Source organism: Balaenoptera borealis (genome assembly GCF_965194805.1).
Source record: "Balaenoptera borealis genome assembly, chromosome: 1".
Taxonomy (NCBI): domain Eukaryota; kingdom Metazoa; phylum Chordata; class Mammalia; order Artiodactyla; family Balaenopteridae; genus Balaenoptera; species Balaenoptera borealis.
Window position 1 is genome coordinate 136,603,221 of NC_138860.1, and position 17,846 is coordinate 136,621,066.

The following is a 17,846-nucleotide window of genomic DNA, read 5'->3' on the forward strand; positions in this document are numbered from 1 at the left end:
TTTTTCCAAAGTATTTTAAATACACAAACATCAAAATACTCAATTTTAGTAATATTAAAAGTTTCAGAAGCAAATTAACTTTTTATATCAGCTGTTTACTTGTTTTTTTTTTAAACCTGTCCAACAGCTTCCACTGAAACAAAATAACCTTTTAAAATATAAATCATAAAGGTTATAAAAGGGCATATTTTTCAGAGTACTTAAAATATGAAAAAAAATTAAAAGTTGGAATGTTTTAAGTCATCTAATAATCTAATACTAAAGAAGCATTCACTTTTCTTTCTTTCTTTTTTGGCTAGACTTCTATGGACAGAAGTGGAGAAACAGAAAACGTATTTCTTACAGATACTGGTGCAGAGGTCTTCTTTCATAAATCAGTGGAGTAACAAACTGTCATGTTCTTATCCCATTATAAAAACAGTTCATCAATTCAAAAGCATGAATTCAGCTATAAATTAGTAAATTTACTAATAACTCACCTTTTTCATTTTCTTTGTATCTACAAATGCCAACTGGAATCTCTGCTTGAAACATGGAGCCCACCATAATCTCCTATTTTAAAAATAACATAAAACATGAATAAGATCTAGTAACACAGATTTTATATCCATTTTCTAGATTTACCTTCTTGGGTTAACTGTTCTGGTTTCTGTCATAAAACACAGTCACAACCAATTAACCATCTCAGGGGAGTACTGTGAGGATGCATGAATTAATGATAGATAAGACCTTGGATATGACTGGATGAAAATATTAGTAATAATAATGGGGTGAAATGGATACAAACTTTACTTCAAAATATGGAGGAAAAGAAATAAAAATGAATTCTTATAATTCAATTATAAGATAACTCTGAAAAGCAGAAAGTCAAGTTAAAGTATTTTCAGAGCATCCCACTCTAAGCCACGGTCTCTGAATCAGCGGCATCAGCATCACCAAATGCAAATACTCAGGTCTTACACCAGACCTACTGAACCAGAAACTATGAGGATGGGATTCGGCAATTTAAGTGTTTTAACAAGCTGTCCAGGTGATTCTGACACACACTGAAGTCTGAGAACCAGAGCTTTCAGGTAAAGGAAATAACGAAAGGGTTTGTATAAAGCTCGGTAGAGGCCAAACGAATGAAACTCCAAACCCACTGGACAGGTAATTAGTGCCTAACTTTCATTAAAACAATACAAGATGAAATTGTAACTTCTCCCAAATGTAATTAAATCTTATTTTAGGAAATCTGGTAATCAATCTATATAGTCAAAACACAGATTAGGGGAAACTGGCTGTTCAGAAAGACAATTAGAAATCACCACTGATGAGATTTTACAAGACATAGGGACCAAGATTAATTACATGGGCCCTCTTTTGTCTGTGGCTAAATGTTAATAATACAGTTACTACATTTTCAGAATGAAGACTTATGCAGGAGAGGTACAAAATCATGGTCTAGTAAGTTTAAATAACTCTTGGGATTTGAAAAGTTTCTCTCTCCTGTTATTGTTTCCCACTTTCGTTAGAATTTCATTTTATCTAGTACAACTTCAAAGACATGTTCTGTGTAATAAATTTATTGCTGCACCTGTACAGGAAAACCAGTTAGTTTTCTAAAAATACCACATTCACATTTTCTCTACTCATATATAGGAATTTTCTTTATGTCTTTCACTATAAAAAAGATTACTCTATTGTCACTTCTTGTGGCTCTTTTAACTTTACTCACCTATGCCTATCAGAGAATAAATAGTCAAGTTATCAACCCTGGCTAGGGCGCTTCTAAAATATAGATGTCTGGATCCATTCCAGACCAATTAAACTAGAATCTCTGGATGAAAGCCATGGTAATCAGTATTTAAAAGTTCTTTAAGTGATTCTAACATGAAGCCAGGGTTGATAACTTCTCGACTGGTATAAAGATAAGACACTTCCTTTTTCCTATTGAGTTCAGATAACTTATTTTCACCTAATTTATTCTGCAGGGAAGGGAAGGAAAACAGCCGTTTAGGAGCATTATGTACCAGGTATCTTTTGCAAAATTTTCATTAAATCCTCACCAACTTAGACAAGGCTGAATTTGTCATTCCCATATTGTATTTGAGGAGATGAAACTCAACAAAATTAATTTCCTCAGGAACACACTACTAGTAAATTCTGAGCTATAATTTAAACTCAGGTTTGATTTCAAAGCTGTTTCCCCTCTACCCTAGTTTCTATAAAAATTCAATTTCATCTTACAAGCCTTAGAAGATGAATCTCTGAATCCTGACACTTTTTTACAGATCTCACTAAAATAAGACAATCTGGATTTACTGTGGCCTACTTTATTACATATTTTTCCTGAGGAAGGGACTAATACTCCCTAGCAGTAAAGGCTTCATCTCCCCCATGTTCTCCCTCCTGAGTTTTTTTATTGCTTCATTAAAAAAAAAAAAAAATTCAAGGCTTAATCAAATACTCTCTTGGGAAACTCCAGATACAAAATCAATTTATATTGGAGAAAAGATAGATAAACTTGAATGTGTGGTAGAAAATAACAGTTTAAGATGACTCCCAATGTTTCTAGCTTTTTTTCATCTTAATTTCTGCATGATGTAGGAATCAGAAAAAACTGGATTGAAGAACACTTGCTCAAATAGGTCACACAAATAGTAACTTCTGTGATCCTTTTTTCTGTCTTCAGTCCCATCATTCATTCATTACTCACTCAAGTTAATTAACACATCCGGCACTGGGATAATCTTTCCTTACCACTCCAACCCACACTAATGTCTCTCTCTTCTAAACGTCTCTTTGGAAACCCATAAATAGATCAATTCTGGCTGAAGCCCAGAATCCTTGGGTAGCGCAGTCCAAGTTCATTTGAATACTTCATTCTTCCCAACTGAAACTCTAAATATAGAGATTTTCCCTTATTTTAATCCACAAGGAGGTTAGCTCTTTTTAAGTTTGCCCCAGGCATCCCAAACCAGACAACTTTAAACAAACTAAACAAACAAAACACAGGGAAGCCTCCAAAGTATTAACTAAGTAAATAATCATGACTCAAAAAGTGCAGAAAGGCCACTCAATTTGATATTTTGGGCTATTCTGCTTCCAAATAAATGACTGCTTATGCCCTAAATTAAAAATCAGACCTATGAAAAAGAACACTAAAAAACCTCAATGGAGATTTTAAGAGAAATATCAGGTCACCTATCTCAACAAGAATGACATCATCTCTTCTATATAAATGATTTGCCCTGATCAATGCTATATAACATTTTGATAAATCTTCCTAGTAAGTCAACTACTTTGCAACAGCTTAAAATTCTTCAATTTAACCATGTGATTAACTACACAATGTTATACAATTTTATATTTAAAGACTACGTCAATATATTATCTTTAGACTCATTTTAGAAATTAATTATGGATAGTTATACCAAAGCCCAAATCTGTCTCTTCACACAATATACTCTGAGTTGTAAATATCGACATTAATATGGGATGGAAAAACTTGTAATCTAACTTATTAAACAAAATTTACTTAACAAATACCAAAGCCTCCACAACTGCTTTCTCAAGTATAAAAAAAAAGAAAAATCACGTGTGATACTTTTTATAGTGTAGCGAACAAAAGTGTAATTTGTAGTAGTTCAGAAATTTGGATTTCTAATCTTGCTTTGAGTACTGGCTTGCTCAACAAAGTCCAATTTTTTCTATACCATTATTTTATTTATAAAAAGGTAAATACTTTTCTCACCTGGATGTATTAAGGGAAAGTCTGAACATTCATATGTCACAGAAAGACTTACTTCAATTTTATCAATATTTATACTTAGTAAAAGAATAATTACACTTGGCTTTTTAAATATTTATTTATCTAAGTTTTGGGAAAATATGGCTCTAACTACCTTTTTCCAGTCTTCTGATGGTATATAATCTTCATCTTCTTCAGATTCTTCTTCTATTTCACTATCTAGAATAAGTAAGACAATAGTACTATAAAATGATTGCTTATCCTATCCATTCTTATATCTACCATCAAATATTTAAATATGCCAAAAGGTATTTGCAGAGGTAGGTCAAGATATTTTTAATCAAATAATACCCTGTCAGTTAAAACAAAAAAAACAAAACTCATAAACCTTCTAGGACAATCTTCTTAGATAACTGTATTTTCATAAAATGATTTCCTACAAAAAATTTTAAGAAAAAATCTGATTCAGAGTCAAGATAATCTGTTTCTAAGCCTAATTCTCCTTCCAACAGCTTGGTGACAGAATAAATTATATGATCTCAGTTTCTTCCCTTATAAAATAAGAATTGGGGCAAAACAGTGGTTTCTGCACAGTGCTCCTTAAAGCACTGACAACTCTGTAGCACCACTTTGGGGGGAGCGCATGAAGAGAGGGTATGTATGTCTTCCCAACTTCTGTTTTATTCAGAGCAGGCAAGCTGCTATTTGTTTACATTTTGGACTAAGAATGTATTTACATAAAGGGGTGGGAAATCTGAAAACCATGAGACTGTCAGCATCTTCTCAACTCTAAAATGGCACACAAAATTCAAAAGGGTAACACTGCATACAGAAATTAATTCTTCCTATGGAAAAGCTAAGATAGGCAGTATATGTGTAGCTTCAATGCATACATCATAACTAAAATACCAGATTTTAATTATGAAATATTATTTCAAGAGGCAGTCACTTAGTATCCCACTTTTAAGCAAACTTTGGCAATGGATCTGCTCCTGGTTTAACTAAGGGAAAAATACCCCATTTCCCCCAAACAATTATCTCAGTAACTAATCTCTCTGTGCATTGATATACTTTTCAGTTGGACCATATCTGTGATCAAAGTTCACAATAAAATTATTATTAGCGGCCCTACATTCTCTTCTAAACAAACTGTGTAACAGAAGTCACTCATACAAAGAAGTAGCCATGTTTAATCAGTTATTACTTTACCACATTTCATGAGAGGTTATTGTTCTTCAACTATTTTCCTTTTTAAAGTATAGAAATTTAGACCACATATTTAAACTAATAACACTAATGGTTAACTTTTTCTTATCTTACTTCCAGAGTAAGGATTCCTGCTTAGAATGAAACATTATGGAGCAGATGAAACATGCAAATATTCAAGATACATATATTAAATGTTGTCTTGACTACTGGTCATCTCTGACTAGATCATAACTGTAGAAAAATTAGGAGAGTTCTTTGTGTAATGTATTCCTACCTCAAGAGTCAACCACTTTTTGGACTTGGGAGCCACTGATTAGAGAAAGCAATGCTTATGAATATATCAAGGCTGAGAGGCAAAGAAAGCAGAAAATGGAAAACTGAGGAAAAGACTAGGAGAAATAAAAAAGATGACCATGAAACAAACTAAATTTAAAGAACAGTCAAGAGGGGAAAAAAAGGAACACACTCAGAATCGGGCATCACAGTGACACAGTAATTACTGTAGTATGTTCATGGACAAGAGGGCCCCAGTACTGCTAAACTAAGAATCTAGAACAAAATCCCATTACTGATGAGCAAGATTTCAAAATCAATGAATTCAAACAGAGTAGTGAAAAAGACCACTAAAATTTTAGGTCATATATTAAGCAGTAAAAATCATATCCAAAAAATAGTAACTAATAACACTTACTTGTATCAAAATATTTACAACGACGTGGACGGATTATTTCCTGGGCATCTTGAGAAGCAACAGATTGTGATGGATCATCATTGGAAGACTGAGTTTCATCCTCTTGACCTGAGGAATCTTTTATATTCTCTTCCTGTGGAATAATAAATTAAATCTCTAAGATAAAAAGAAGATTGCTGCAGATGAAAGGTCATAGTATTCCAAATACAACTGGAAGGCTAAAATAAATATACTAAATGGTGTCTTGGGTTGGATCCTGGAACAGGAAAAAGAACATCAGTGGAAAATCTTGTGAAATCTGAATTGTCTATAGTTTAATTAATAGTATGGTACCACTGTTGATTTCTTAGTTTTAATAAATAGACCATGGTTACACAGATGCTAACATTAGGGGTAGTTGAGTGAAGAATATACAGAAACTCTGTACTATCTTTGAGCCTCTTCTGTAAAGCTAAAATTATTTCAAAACAAAATAAAAGTGAATACAGAACTGCCAATTAGCCTTTATTACTTAAAAAAAAATAGCATTTTTTTAAAAAGTTCTTACAAGTTTATTTAGACTAGGCATTGATAAGAAATCTGGAATGACACAGAGAAAACTATTACTTCTCTGGAGTAGATTACAGGGGACTTCCAATTTGTATTACGTATATCTATATATTAACTTTTAACATTTAAATGTATTACTTTTAAAGTCAGAGTAAAAACAGATGACAAAAATAAGCAGTCAAAATGAATGTATTAATAAACTTTAACTTCAAGAGGAATAAAAATATATGTGTATAACCTTACTTTATTTTCCCCACTACAGCCACTGTTATCATCATTATCAGCATCTTCATCGTCTTCACCTTCTTCTTCTTCCTCCTCCTCCTCATCTTCTTCAGGTAGTCGAATAGTACTATCATAACCATAAAGGCTGAGAAGTTCATGAATTGGCATGTCGCCTTCCTAAATAGAACAAAATAAAAAGTTAATTTCTGAATAGGTGATATTTCATATTCCTATAATTCACAAATCTGTTGAGTATACTCTTAGAACTGTTATGAAGAATTCTCAAATCATAAAAGGTAAAACTGAATATAATTCTGAAACCTAAGAAAATCCTAGGCTTTTACTATTCTTTTCTGCAGCAATTCAGTGAATGTACACCAATGTTCAGTTAACACTACGTATGGATGCTCACACTTAGTAAGCGTACCACACATAATTTGGGAGTGGGGAAATAGAATAATCAGAAAATAGACTGTAAACTAAGTTAACAAACCCAGAAAGGGGGATGAAATTCATAGCCCAGCCCAAATAAATTAAAACAGCAATGACATACATGAATGATACTGGATTACATTAGCTATATATTCTTTTCTAGGTTTATGCATAATTGTGTATAAAATCCTTTCATGGAATCCTTACTATCCATCTTACAAAACTGTTGTATTATCTCCATTTCATAGATGAGGAAATTGAGGCTGGCAGATTAAGCAATTTCTCCAAAAACCACACAAGTTACAAGTAATGAAGCCAGATTTCAAGTCTAATTACAAAAGCCCGTACTCTTATCATATACCAGGCTGCCTCAGCCAGGGACCTGGACCTTCCCCAACCATCACAAAAAACATACCGTCCTGAAGGTGAAATGAAGAAATATCCGTATGTAATGAAATGAAATCAGCTTTCTGCAGAAGGTACTCACTCTAATCAATAATCAAGCATTATAAAGTATCAGGGAAACATGACAGAATTGATTACAAAAAGGAAATTTTACACACACGCACACATACACACTCTGAAGAAAAATTTAACTGAGTCAGTCAGTTTAGAACCTAGAAAAAGGATAATCATGAAACAAGACTTTTGTATTTCTCCAGCAGTCTTGTAGCCTCATTCATGGATAGAAATAAGTCTAGCCCGTGTGTTAAATACACTGTTACAGTGGGCATTAATACATCAAACTGGACGATATAACCTGGTGACACTAAATACTTAGATCATACAGTTAACTCCCATCACTCAGAATTCGTGTGTAAAAAAGCAACTAATGATTATAATTTGAAAAAATTTTCTTATAGAAATAGGAAGAAAATACTGTTTAACACTTCTATTTCATACTGTAAATGGATATTCTAGTTATAAATCAGTCTGTGAATCTGTTTCTGAAACAGAAATCAATGACAAGGGGGCATGCTTAATTGACATCTCGTATTGTGATTCTCAAAGTGCAATAACACAGACAGTGCTTGAAGTGTTCAAGGATCTAGTCCCTGCAGATACCTGGTCCAGTACCAAGCATCTGGTACAGGAGACAGAAATTTGGGAATTAGGAGTCAGAATTTAAGAAAACAGAACTTCAAAATCAAGAAAGAAATAAAATGAGAAAAAGATATAGAAAAGGTGGGTTATATAAACAATCATAACATATAGCTGCCATAAAGTGTCTTCTATATGCCAGGCATTTGTGATAAGTGCTCTGATTCCACTATCTGATTCTCTTTTCTTAACAAAAGCAGAGTGAGAATATTACACTACCTTATTTGATCTTTAAAAGTACCAGATGACAGTGCTACCTTTATATATGTAAATAAGAAAACCAAGCAGAGAGAAACATTATGCACTGACAGAGACTTTACTATAATACCTAGACCTCCTAATCCCAGCTCATACTTTCCATAAACTTCTGCACCACAAATCAGAGGCAGGTTTAACAACTGAAGTCACTTCTATGACCAAGCCACTGAAGTCACTATTATGAATAAGGGCCAAACCAGGAAAAACACTTTAGCGTAGGTTTGCAACTAACATTTACATGGACCTTGAGAATTCATAAACAGCTTGTTTCATAATATTTATTTCATCTTTAAGACTACCTTAATATGCTACTACTACCTCTAAGTTTTACAACTGAGTTAACTGATACTTTGAGAGATCACAAAAAAGAAGTATGATTACCAATCAAATAAATGTCTTCAAGTTCTCTACCTTTGGTCTGTCTTATTCAAGGGCAAGAGAATCACCTTGAGAACTTATTTAAATAGACTGCTGAACCCCACCCCAAAGTTTCTGATCTAGTAAGGCTGAAGTGGGGCCTGAGTATCTGCATTTTTAAAGTACCAGGTGATATTGATGCTGCTGGTATGAGACCACCTGGAGAACCACTTATCTCACAGTTCTAGGATAAGATAACTGCAAATCAGCCTTTCCAGTGGGAGGTAATAAAGTGCGATCATTATCTTTAATAAAGCTTATCACTAACAGCTGATAGATAGCTAAGTTATGTGTCAAAAGGGTAAGTGATACACCAACTGCATGAAAACATTTTTTTTTTTTAACCATTCTCAGGTAAGTGGAATATCTGACTTCCATGGTGAGGTCAAGATTTTTCCCTCTTGGATACATATTTGAAAAGTGTGACTTGCTTTATAAAAATTCATTTCTCAAAGAAAAATTTAGCAACACCCCCAATATTGATTGACTAAGCAGAGAACAGAGTAGAGTCAGAAGCGGCTGATCATAGTGCATTTGGAAGAGAAGTGCTTGAATCTGAGAAACAGTAACAGAACTGGCAGAGAGAGAAGTCAGAGGAAATGACAACTGCGCAAGCGTAGAAACAAACAATGAATAAGCAGGTTATCCTGATTAGAATAGAGGGTATCTGTAGTAACCAAAAAAAGTTAGGGCTGGTATTTTTACCTACTTTCTCTAGTTTTACTTAGTTTCTAAAGGGATCTGTTATACTCTACTTTTGATTCATTTGAGAGTAGCTGCTGAACAGTGATTGACCCTATGGAACAGCTTAGGGAAAATTATGCACACGACAAAATATTCAAGATGGACTTAGGCAGGGAGAAATTTAGTTTGCTAAGTTGGAATCCACTGTTATTCATATGAGTATAATCAGAACCTAAACCAAATTAGTGGTTGTGGTACAGAAAAAACTCGAGACCCTGCAGAAGGAATCAACAGATTTAACCATGGGTTAAGAATGATCAAGAGGTCCTTGTGACACTGAATCTCTGGTTCCAGACATTACTTGGACCCAGATACATATTCGTATGACACCGAAAAAATAATAAAAACAATAAAGTTCTAAAAAAGTTCTAACAAACTTTTAAAAAGTTTATTTTCAGTCAAAGTTGGTTTTAGGTGGGTTTTATCATGTGTAAACAAAATATCCTTGCCTATTCCATCCAGAAAATTCTTAATATTGAAAACAAAGACTATATAGTGGTATTATGCTTTTCTTTGGAATTGACTTTTAATTTCTGTTGCCCTACATCAAGTTAGTAAGCAACAATCATGACCCACATAGTATGAAAAATACCTTACTTGATCTAAGGTATAAAGTGATGCCCTTACAGCAAACACTGGGCTACAACCACAATAAAACCTCAAATTAACTTTGCTGAGGCATCTCTAGTTTTAAATTCAAGTATCGTATCTTGTTGTCTGCTACCCAATCCTTTCTTTCTACTTCTACACGCATCTTTTTCCAGAAGTGTTCTTTCCTCCATTCCAAGCATGTATTTTGATTGAAAGCTTACCTCCTGGACCTCACAGTACCTAACCCAATTAGAATCACTGTATTCCCTGGCCATGCATTTGGAATGGGCACATGACCCAAGTTGGACCATAATTTGTTTACAGAATTTTACCAATAGTAGCTAAAGAATATAGGCTATATCTCAAGCAATAAATCTAGGAGCCTGAAAACTGACAACATATGAAGAAAATTGGTCTGAAAAAGGACACCACTACGTAAAAAAGCAGAAACAGAAAATATGTTCTGGTGGCACTTGAGTCCGTGAGGTCTAGATATCTCCCTGCCCTTAATGAAATTAACACGAGCCTTACAACTAAATCTTCATTTTGCCTAAGCTAGTTCAAGATGGATTCCTGTTATTTGTACCCAAATATTTGATATAGAAAATAATGCTGGGCTTCCCTGGCGGCGCAGTGGTTAAGAATCCGCCTGCCAATGCAGGCGACATGGGTTCGAGCCCTGGTCTGGGAGGATCCCACATGCTGCGGAGCAACTAAGCCCGTGCGCCACAGTTACTGAGCCTGTGCTCTAGAGCCCGCGCTGAGCCCGCGTGCTACAACTACTGAAGTCCGTGCGCCTAGAGCCCGTGCTCTACAACAAGAGAAGCCACCGTGATGAGAGGGCCGTGAACCACAACGAAGAGTAGCCCCCACTCGCCGCAACTAGAGAAAGCCCGCACACAGCAATGAAGACCCAATGCAGCCAAAAATAAATAAAATAATTTTTTTTTAAAAACTCAAAAAAAAAAAAAAGTAATGCTATCCCGTAAAGCAAATGTTCTTTGCTATTATCCTTCTGAAAAAAGACTAAAAGATGAATAAAATGTGGCTGACAGTACATTATACTAGGGCCCATCAGTCACCTGTTCCAGAGACTTTCTCATTAGCTTATATTGTCAAAGTCTATGTTCTACCAGGTACTAAGGGGCTTTCCCCAAATTGAAACATCACAATAAAGTGTCAGAGTGTTTTGTTCCCATTCATACAAGGGTTGAGAAATGGAAGGAGCAGAGTGAAAGAAAATTATGAGTCAAGTACAGTGGTTCTCCACCATTCGTTCGGGTGTTACAGATTTCTTTGAGAATTTTATGAATAACTATTAAGATTTATTGAGTGATTATCATGTACCAGACACTGTGCTCAATGTTTTACATATATCATCCTTGTAATAACACTGAAGCTTAATAATGTTAAGTAACTAGTCCAAAGTTACACTCTGAGTAAGTAGTACAGTCTGACTCACTGCTTTACAGTGCCCTTACATACATATGCATATACACTCCCTTCCTCAAAACCTGATCCTAGGTTAAGTGTACATCATTCTGATGGAGAGTGAAATAAGATGTGCTGGGTTGATAGACTATAAGAAGTAAGGGAAAGTAAGGAAAGAAGTTGAAGGAAACTTGGACATAGAAGACATATAAGAAGGAAAATGGACATAGTACAAAATGAATAAAAATCAGCCATGTGGACTATACCTACATATTGTGCTTTAAAAAAATAAGTTGTCTAAGTACTGTAACAAAAAGAGGGACAATCATGTCTATATAAGCTCACCAGAGACTAGCTGGAGGTGGAAAGAATATAGACTTTTTCAAAGACAAACATTATATCTGAAATTAAATCTGTCCTTAAACTTCAAAACAATAGGGTAACGTTACCAAGCACCAACAGCAGTATTGTAAGGTCGGAGTGGTATCCGTCTCCTAGCTGCACAGGAGGTGGCCCCCTCTCCCTCACACCAGGGCATCAGTCATCTACCAATGACTGCACATGGTACCAGGTGTTGGCCACTGAAGGGCCATTTGGTGGATGGACGTAGTACTCTTTCTATACCTATTGTGACTTACCAGTAAATACTTATTAAGGTGGGGGAAAGAAGGAAAGAGACTGATTTTCAGCCAGGAAGGCTTAAGAGACCACATCCAGATTGGACAAGAGTGCTGGTTCCTAAGGTAACCAACCTCTTGGGGCTGGGGCTTAACTACAAAATAAACTATGAAGAGATGAAGGCAGTGAACTCTTCTTTATAATCCCCATGCTGGAGTTTCTTTTTTTTATATGTATAATTCATGTGGTGTGTACACTTAAAAAAAACCTCAATCTCTCACATTTTAATCTTTATTCTCTAGCTCTGGAGAGTCACTGGGTGAAATGTGTCTAGCACTTTAAAGTGTTAATGATTAACACTGTTATAATGTGATTTTTCAAAAATATAAATACATAAAGATATAGCTGATCCTGATCCCTCTTCCCCCAAATAGACTGCTACTGTTCAAAGTGAGACCATGGGTTTTCAGAGTGCATTTGAAAAACATGAGTTAAACCTGCATATTGTCATTCCCAGAAAACCAAAGTTTACTATGGGAATGATTCTGACACTTCTAAGATCACTAATAAATTCTAACCTGTACATCTAATTCTCTTAAAACATTCAAATGCTAAACTTACCTAAAATATTTTATATTGATAAGATTCATGCATACAAACGTTAACAATACACATAAAAGCTAGTTTACACTGAAATTTTAGAATTCACATTGAATGAACTTAAAACTACAGGTTATTGCAGTTACTGATAACTCCTGAATGAATCAACTGTCAAAATTTTGCCCCAATTACATCAAAGGTCCATTTCATGCAACCAAAGTGCCAGGCATAAACTACCTTACCAATTCCTGACACAACTATGATGTTTCACTTCTATAGAAGCAAATTAGTAATCAATGACAAAATTTTGCTCACCTTTTTAATAAGAACAAAAACCAGTTTGGTTTGGACCTGAAGACTTTACAACTATAGGAAATCCAATACATTGGCCCTGTAGCTCAGCTCTAGGCTACAGATGAAAGCACTGGTGATTATGTGCTACTTACACCTAAGCCTTAATTACTCTGGGAAAAGTTATAAGTATTCTCTGAGAAGGTTTAAGACTGTCTGGTTGAAAAGAATGTAAAAGATTGGTTCCCTTGTCTTTCTCTCCCTTTGTATATTTTAATTACTTTTTCCTAAAAAAGGGTGATTTGAAAGCAAATTTTGGGGGGTTGTAAGGGACTGGGGAAGGAGGTAGAATAAAGGAGAAAATAGGAAAAGACCATAACACAACCAAAATTTTAGTGAAGCCCATTAGTAATTTTGTAGTAATTAAATATAGTAGCCCATTTTCTGAAATAAAACAATAATCATTCCACTTCATAACCTATTTTGACCTGTACTTGATTATCTCTTCTTGAGTAATTACTTACTCAATTACTTGAGTAACACAAAATGTGAAAAAATGGAAAATATACGATTTTCTTCCTTTACTTTTTATGCCATGGATGAGTTATTCAGAAAAAAGAAAATATATCTAAAGTGATAAGTTTCTGTGAAATACAGGCAAATAATTGAAAATAATTGCATTTCCGCTTCATGAATATATGAAGCCACTGTGACTGATTGTTAAATCAATCGTTTCCTCTGATGTTCACCTAGGTTCTGAATCATCCAAGCAAATTATCCCAGTTTTTTGAATGGCTTTCCAGCCTCTCCTAAAGAATAGTTCTGACTCCAGATTCCTTGTGTTCTTTTTAATTCATCCTTGAAAAGCTTTTATAACAGCTCTACACCATTACCACTAAGATCAATTCTGTTGTCTGGCTTAATAAAATATTGAATTGCTTAGGTATTATGGATTAAGCCAGTTTTAATCACTAAATGATTCAAAATGGGATCACCTGACAAGATCTGACTTAATAAGACTACTTTTCCAGCTTTTTAACTGTACACTTTAAAAAGTTCTAAACTAAAATTCTGAAACATATAATCTTTACTACTGTAAAAGCATAAGAATTCATTTTTCAATGACATTATGTACTCCAAATGCTTAAAGGCTGGCATATGTCTTATTTCTTATGTTCTTTTTGTCATGGAGTACAGCAGATTGTATACATAATACCTTTCAATGATAGCATACCAAACTGATTTATTCATTCATTCAAAAACTCTGAGTGACCACTCTTGCTAGGTGCCATGAAATACACTGGTGAATAAAACAGACTATTCCTCCTCTCATGGAACTAAAGGAGGATACAGACAAAAAAATTAAACAAACATATAATTACAAATTGTGTTAGGCATAAAGAAGGCACTGAATGGGGTACAGTGGTTAAAAAAAGCTGATTAGGGGCCAGGAAAGGCCATTCTGAGGAGGGAATATTAAGCCCAGACTTGAGAGGATAAGGAGCCAGACTCAGAAAGCACATACCAGAGAGTGGGAATGAGGTGAAAAGCCTTGAAGTGTGAAAAAACCAGCACATCTAAGAACAAAAGCAACTAGTGTAGCTATACAACTAGTGTAATAAATGGATAAAGGACCATGTCATGTAGGTGGCCTTGCTGGCCAGGGCAACGAGTCTGGATTTTCTTCTGGTGTAACAGGAAGCCACTGAAGAGTTTTTTAAATAGAAGGCTGATATAAACTGATTTATATTTTGAAAAGATCATCATGGTTGCTGTGGTAATATACTGGAGAGAAGAGTGGTAAAAGAGGACATGAAAAACCAGTTAGGAAGCTACTGTAATAGTCTAAGCTAAAAATGATGGTGACCTGGGCTTGAGGGCAGCAGCAGAGATGGAACAAGAGCCAGATAAAAGATATTTCTGGATAGAAATGATAGGTTTATTTAGGAATGGATATTGAGAATGAAGGAAGATGACTCCCTGGTTTCTGACTCAGGCAACAAGGTAAATAGTAGTACCATTTTCTACTGAGATGGAGAAAACAGGGAAGAAACAGGCAGAGGAAGGAGAACATCAATCAATAGTTCTGTTTAGACATTTAAAATGTAAAGATGTCTACTGAGATATCCAAACAGAAATGTCAAGCAGGTGGTTAGATAAACAAAACTGGAGACAGGGTATAGGTTAATGCTAGAAAAATAACTAAGAAATACCGAGCATACACAGACACCATGGGATTAAATGAGATCAACCACCTAACTTAGCAGTGTCTAAACTTGGTGTGCACACTTAGTGAAGATGTAGATTTGAGCTCCCCCTCCGCATTCTGATTCAGTGTGCCTGGGGGAGAGGCATACAAATGCACATTTCTTAGTAAGTCCATGAGTGATTCTGATGCAGCTGACCCTCATACTGTATTCTGAGGAGCACTGATCTACAGACAGAAGAAAACACAACCCAGAACTGAGAACTGGGAAATTCCGAATCTAATCCTTGAGGAAAGGAAGACGAGTCTGCAAAAGACACTGAAGAGGAACAAGGAGATCGGGAAAACGACAGTGGGTGCTCTAAAATTCAAAAAAAAAGAAGGGAATGGTAAATTGTGTTGAATACCTCTGAGAGTTAAGTAGAGAAAGAAGTGACCAAAGGATATAACAATGAAATCATTGGTTATCTTGATAGGAAAGAGGCAGAGACAAGCTAGGGCACTTTATGGAGTAAGCAGGAAATGAGGAAGATGATGACAACTCTTAAGAAATTTTGCTTCTGAAGGGGAGTAAATAAAAGGTGCAGTAATTGGGGGAAGGCAGAGGTATGTAAGAGGAAATTTAGTACCCTTTTTTTGATATTTTTGATATTTTGACTTTGTGATGTTTTACCAAAGTAACTACTGAATTCTAATTCACATAATAAAGTTCTTTTTAAAAAATTTCCAACTTTAAATTATCCCACCTATGACCACATAGAATTTTTCAGTATTGATTATATATAATACCACTTTCCCCAAAATAAAGTAGAGAACTAAAATTTTGTGTTTCCTCTCTCCACAAAAAAGTTATAACCACTTCATTCTCTAGCTCTTATTGTTATTTACCCTTGCAAGATCCTCTATTTCAGAACTGAAGTTTGTTTCTCCTTCCATCATTTCTTCCTCTTCTAATGTGCGTTCATCATCAAAATCATGAACCAGCATGTCAGCTGATGGATCAAATTCATGGTCATCTGATGTTGCTGAACCTCCTGGTAAAGAATATTTTAAACAGTTTGGTAAACCAAATTATGTGTATCTTATTAATATTAATTTAATGTATATGTTATCTGAAGCTGGATATGTCAAGTAAAAGTACGAGGGAAAAGCTATGCACAAAAAGCTATGCACAGGAAGTATTATTTGTTGTTTTCTAAAATTCTTGCCCTTACTTATCACCCCCCACAAAATATCTTCTTTAAGGATTATTTTTTACCCTGTTTCACTTCTATATATTTACAGTGACAACCGCAAATCGGGGGGGGGAGGTGGGGGGAATGTTTGAAGAGTACTGTAATCTTCCAACAAAACGTGAGTTGTGAATAATAAATGGTCATATCAAGTAAGAATGATCTTTTGTGTGAGAAAAATCAATTTGTAATCAATTGATTGATATTTAATAGAACCAATGAGTATGAATATAAAGTCATGTGAAATACATAATCATCTGAATATAGTCTAATGAAAATACAGCTGAACTCAAATATTATTTTATCACATACCCACGAAAATATATTCTACTATAAAGGTAGCTGTCCTTATCTTACTTAGTTGAAATAACTCAAAGAGTATAAAAAGCAAAGTTTATTAAAATTACATACAAAACTCTTATGAAAGGCATTAAAAATAATCCAGTAGGGAACTGTTGTATAAGCTAATCTATTTTTAGCCTTGTGGCTGGGGAATACTGCTGTACTCAATAGGGTCAAAACTTGTAATAGGAGATAGCAAATGCTGGGCATATATAGTCTATAAACTATCCCCATATTTGGCTATTGCCAAACCTGGACTTAAGTTTACAAAAGCATTGTTACCTAATAAACAAATGAGTTACTTAACATTAAAAAAACCAAAAACAATTAGCAATTTATTTTTATCAATTTAAAGTGTTAAAGGTTATATTAATAGATGTACCTACCCTTCTATTTCACTCCACTAAGAAAACCAATAAGTAAAACAAAGAGATAGAGAGGCTGATTTCTTGAAAAATCAGACAATTAGGAATAAGGGGCGCCAAGACTCCAGGGTTCTTGTTACCTCACAATATTTTCTTATGTGCCAAATACTATGCTTAAGCACTTCACATACATTATCTCATTTAATCTTCAAACAATCCTATGAACAAAAAAACAAAAACTTGAGGCTCAGAGAGTTTAAGTAGCATGTTTAAACTCACAGAGCCAGTAGGTGCCAAGAACGGAATTTTAATCCTGGTTCTGCCAATTCCAATGCCTTTGCTTTTACTGTGCTCCAAGGCTCCTGTAAGCCCGAGTTTCAGAAGCAGTAGATATTCTGCCTCAAAGAATACTTGAAAAGAGCCTATGTTCACAAAGATGAGTAAACTGCAAGCTAGGTCAGATGGCAAAGCACTGAGAAGTCAGTGTGCTCTTTGAGGAACATAACAAAATATTGATATTAAATATAAAATAACTAAATATATAATTGCTAAATCAGGTACTGTCTAACTTGTTATACAAATGAGTTATCAGAGTTTTAGAATGATTTATAAAATAAAAACATTTAGAAAAGTATATTACCTTAATTTCTTCTGGAAATTAAGAAGAATGTGGCATACTTTTAGTAAGGGATCTTAGTACTAGGTGAGGGACTAGACACAAGGGTTCTGTAAGAGCAGTTTGAGAATCACTAATTTATTTGTTGTTTCTTTGTCCCAATCATTATTCCTTCTTTCTGAGTTTTCAATGGAA

At 34.6% G+C, this 17,846-nt stretch overlaps 1 protein-coding gene across 19 annotated transcripts in view; it reads right to left on the bottom strand.

Moving 5' to 3' along the window:
- Window positions 1-17,846, bottom strand: part of MIER1 (MIER1 transcriptional regulator) — a 55,362-nt gene that overhangs the window by 21,890 nt on the left and 15,626 nt on the right. For all 19 annotated transcript variants that reach the window (XM_082357850.1, XM_082357849.1, XM_082357846.1 and 16 more), the window contains 5 exons: window positions 15,985-16,130; window positions 6,426-6,584; window positions 5,634-5,766; window positions 3,888-3,952; window positions 480-552 (listed from right to left, as the gene is read on the bottom strand). In XM_082357850.1, coding sequence (XP_082213976.1) covers window positions 480-552; window positions 3,888-3,952; window positions 5,634-5,766; window positions 6,426-6,584; window positions 15,985-16,130 — 576 coding nt within the window. The remainder of the gene's footprint in view (window positions 1-479; window positions 553-3,887; window positions 3,953-5,633; window positions 5,767-6,425; window positions 6,585-15,984; window positions 16,131-17,846) is intronic.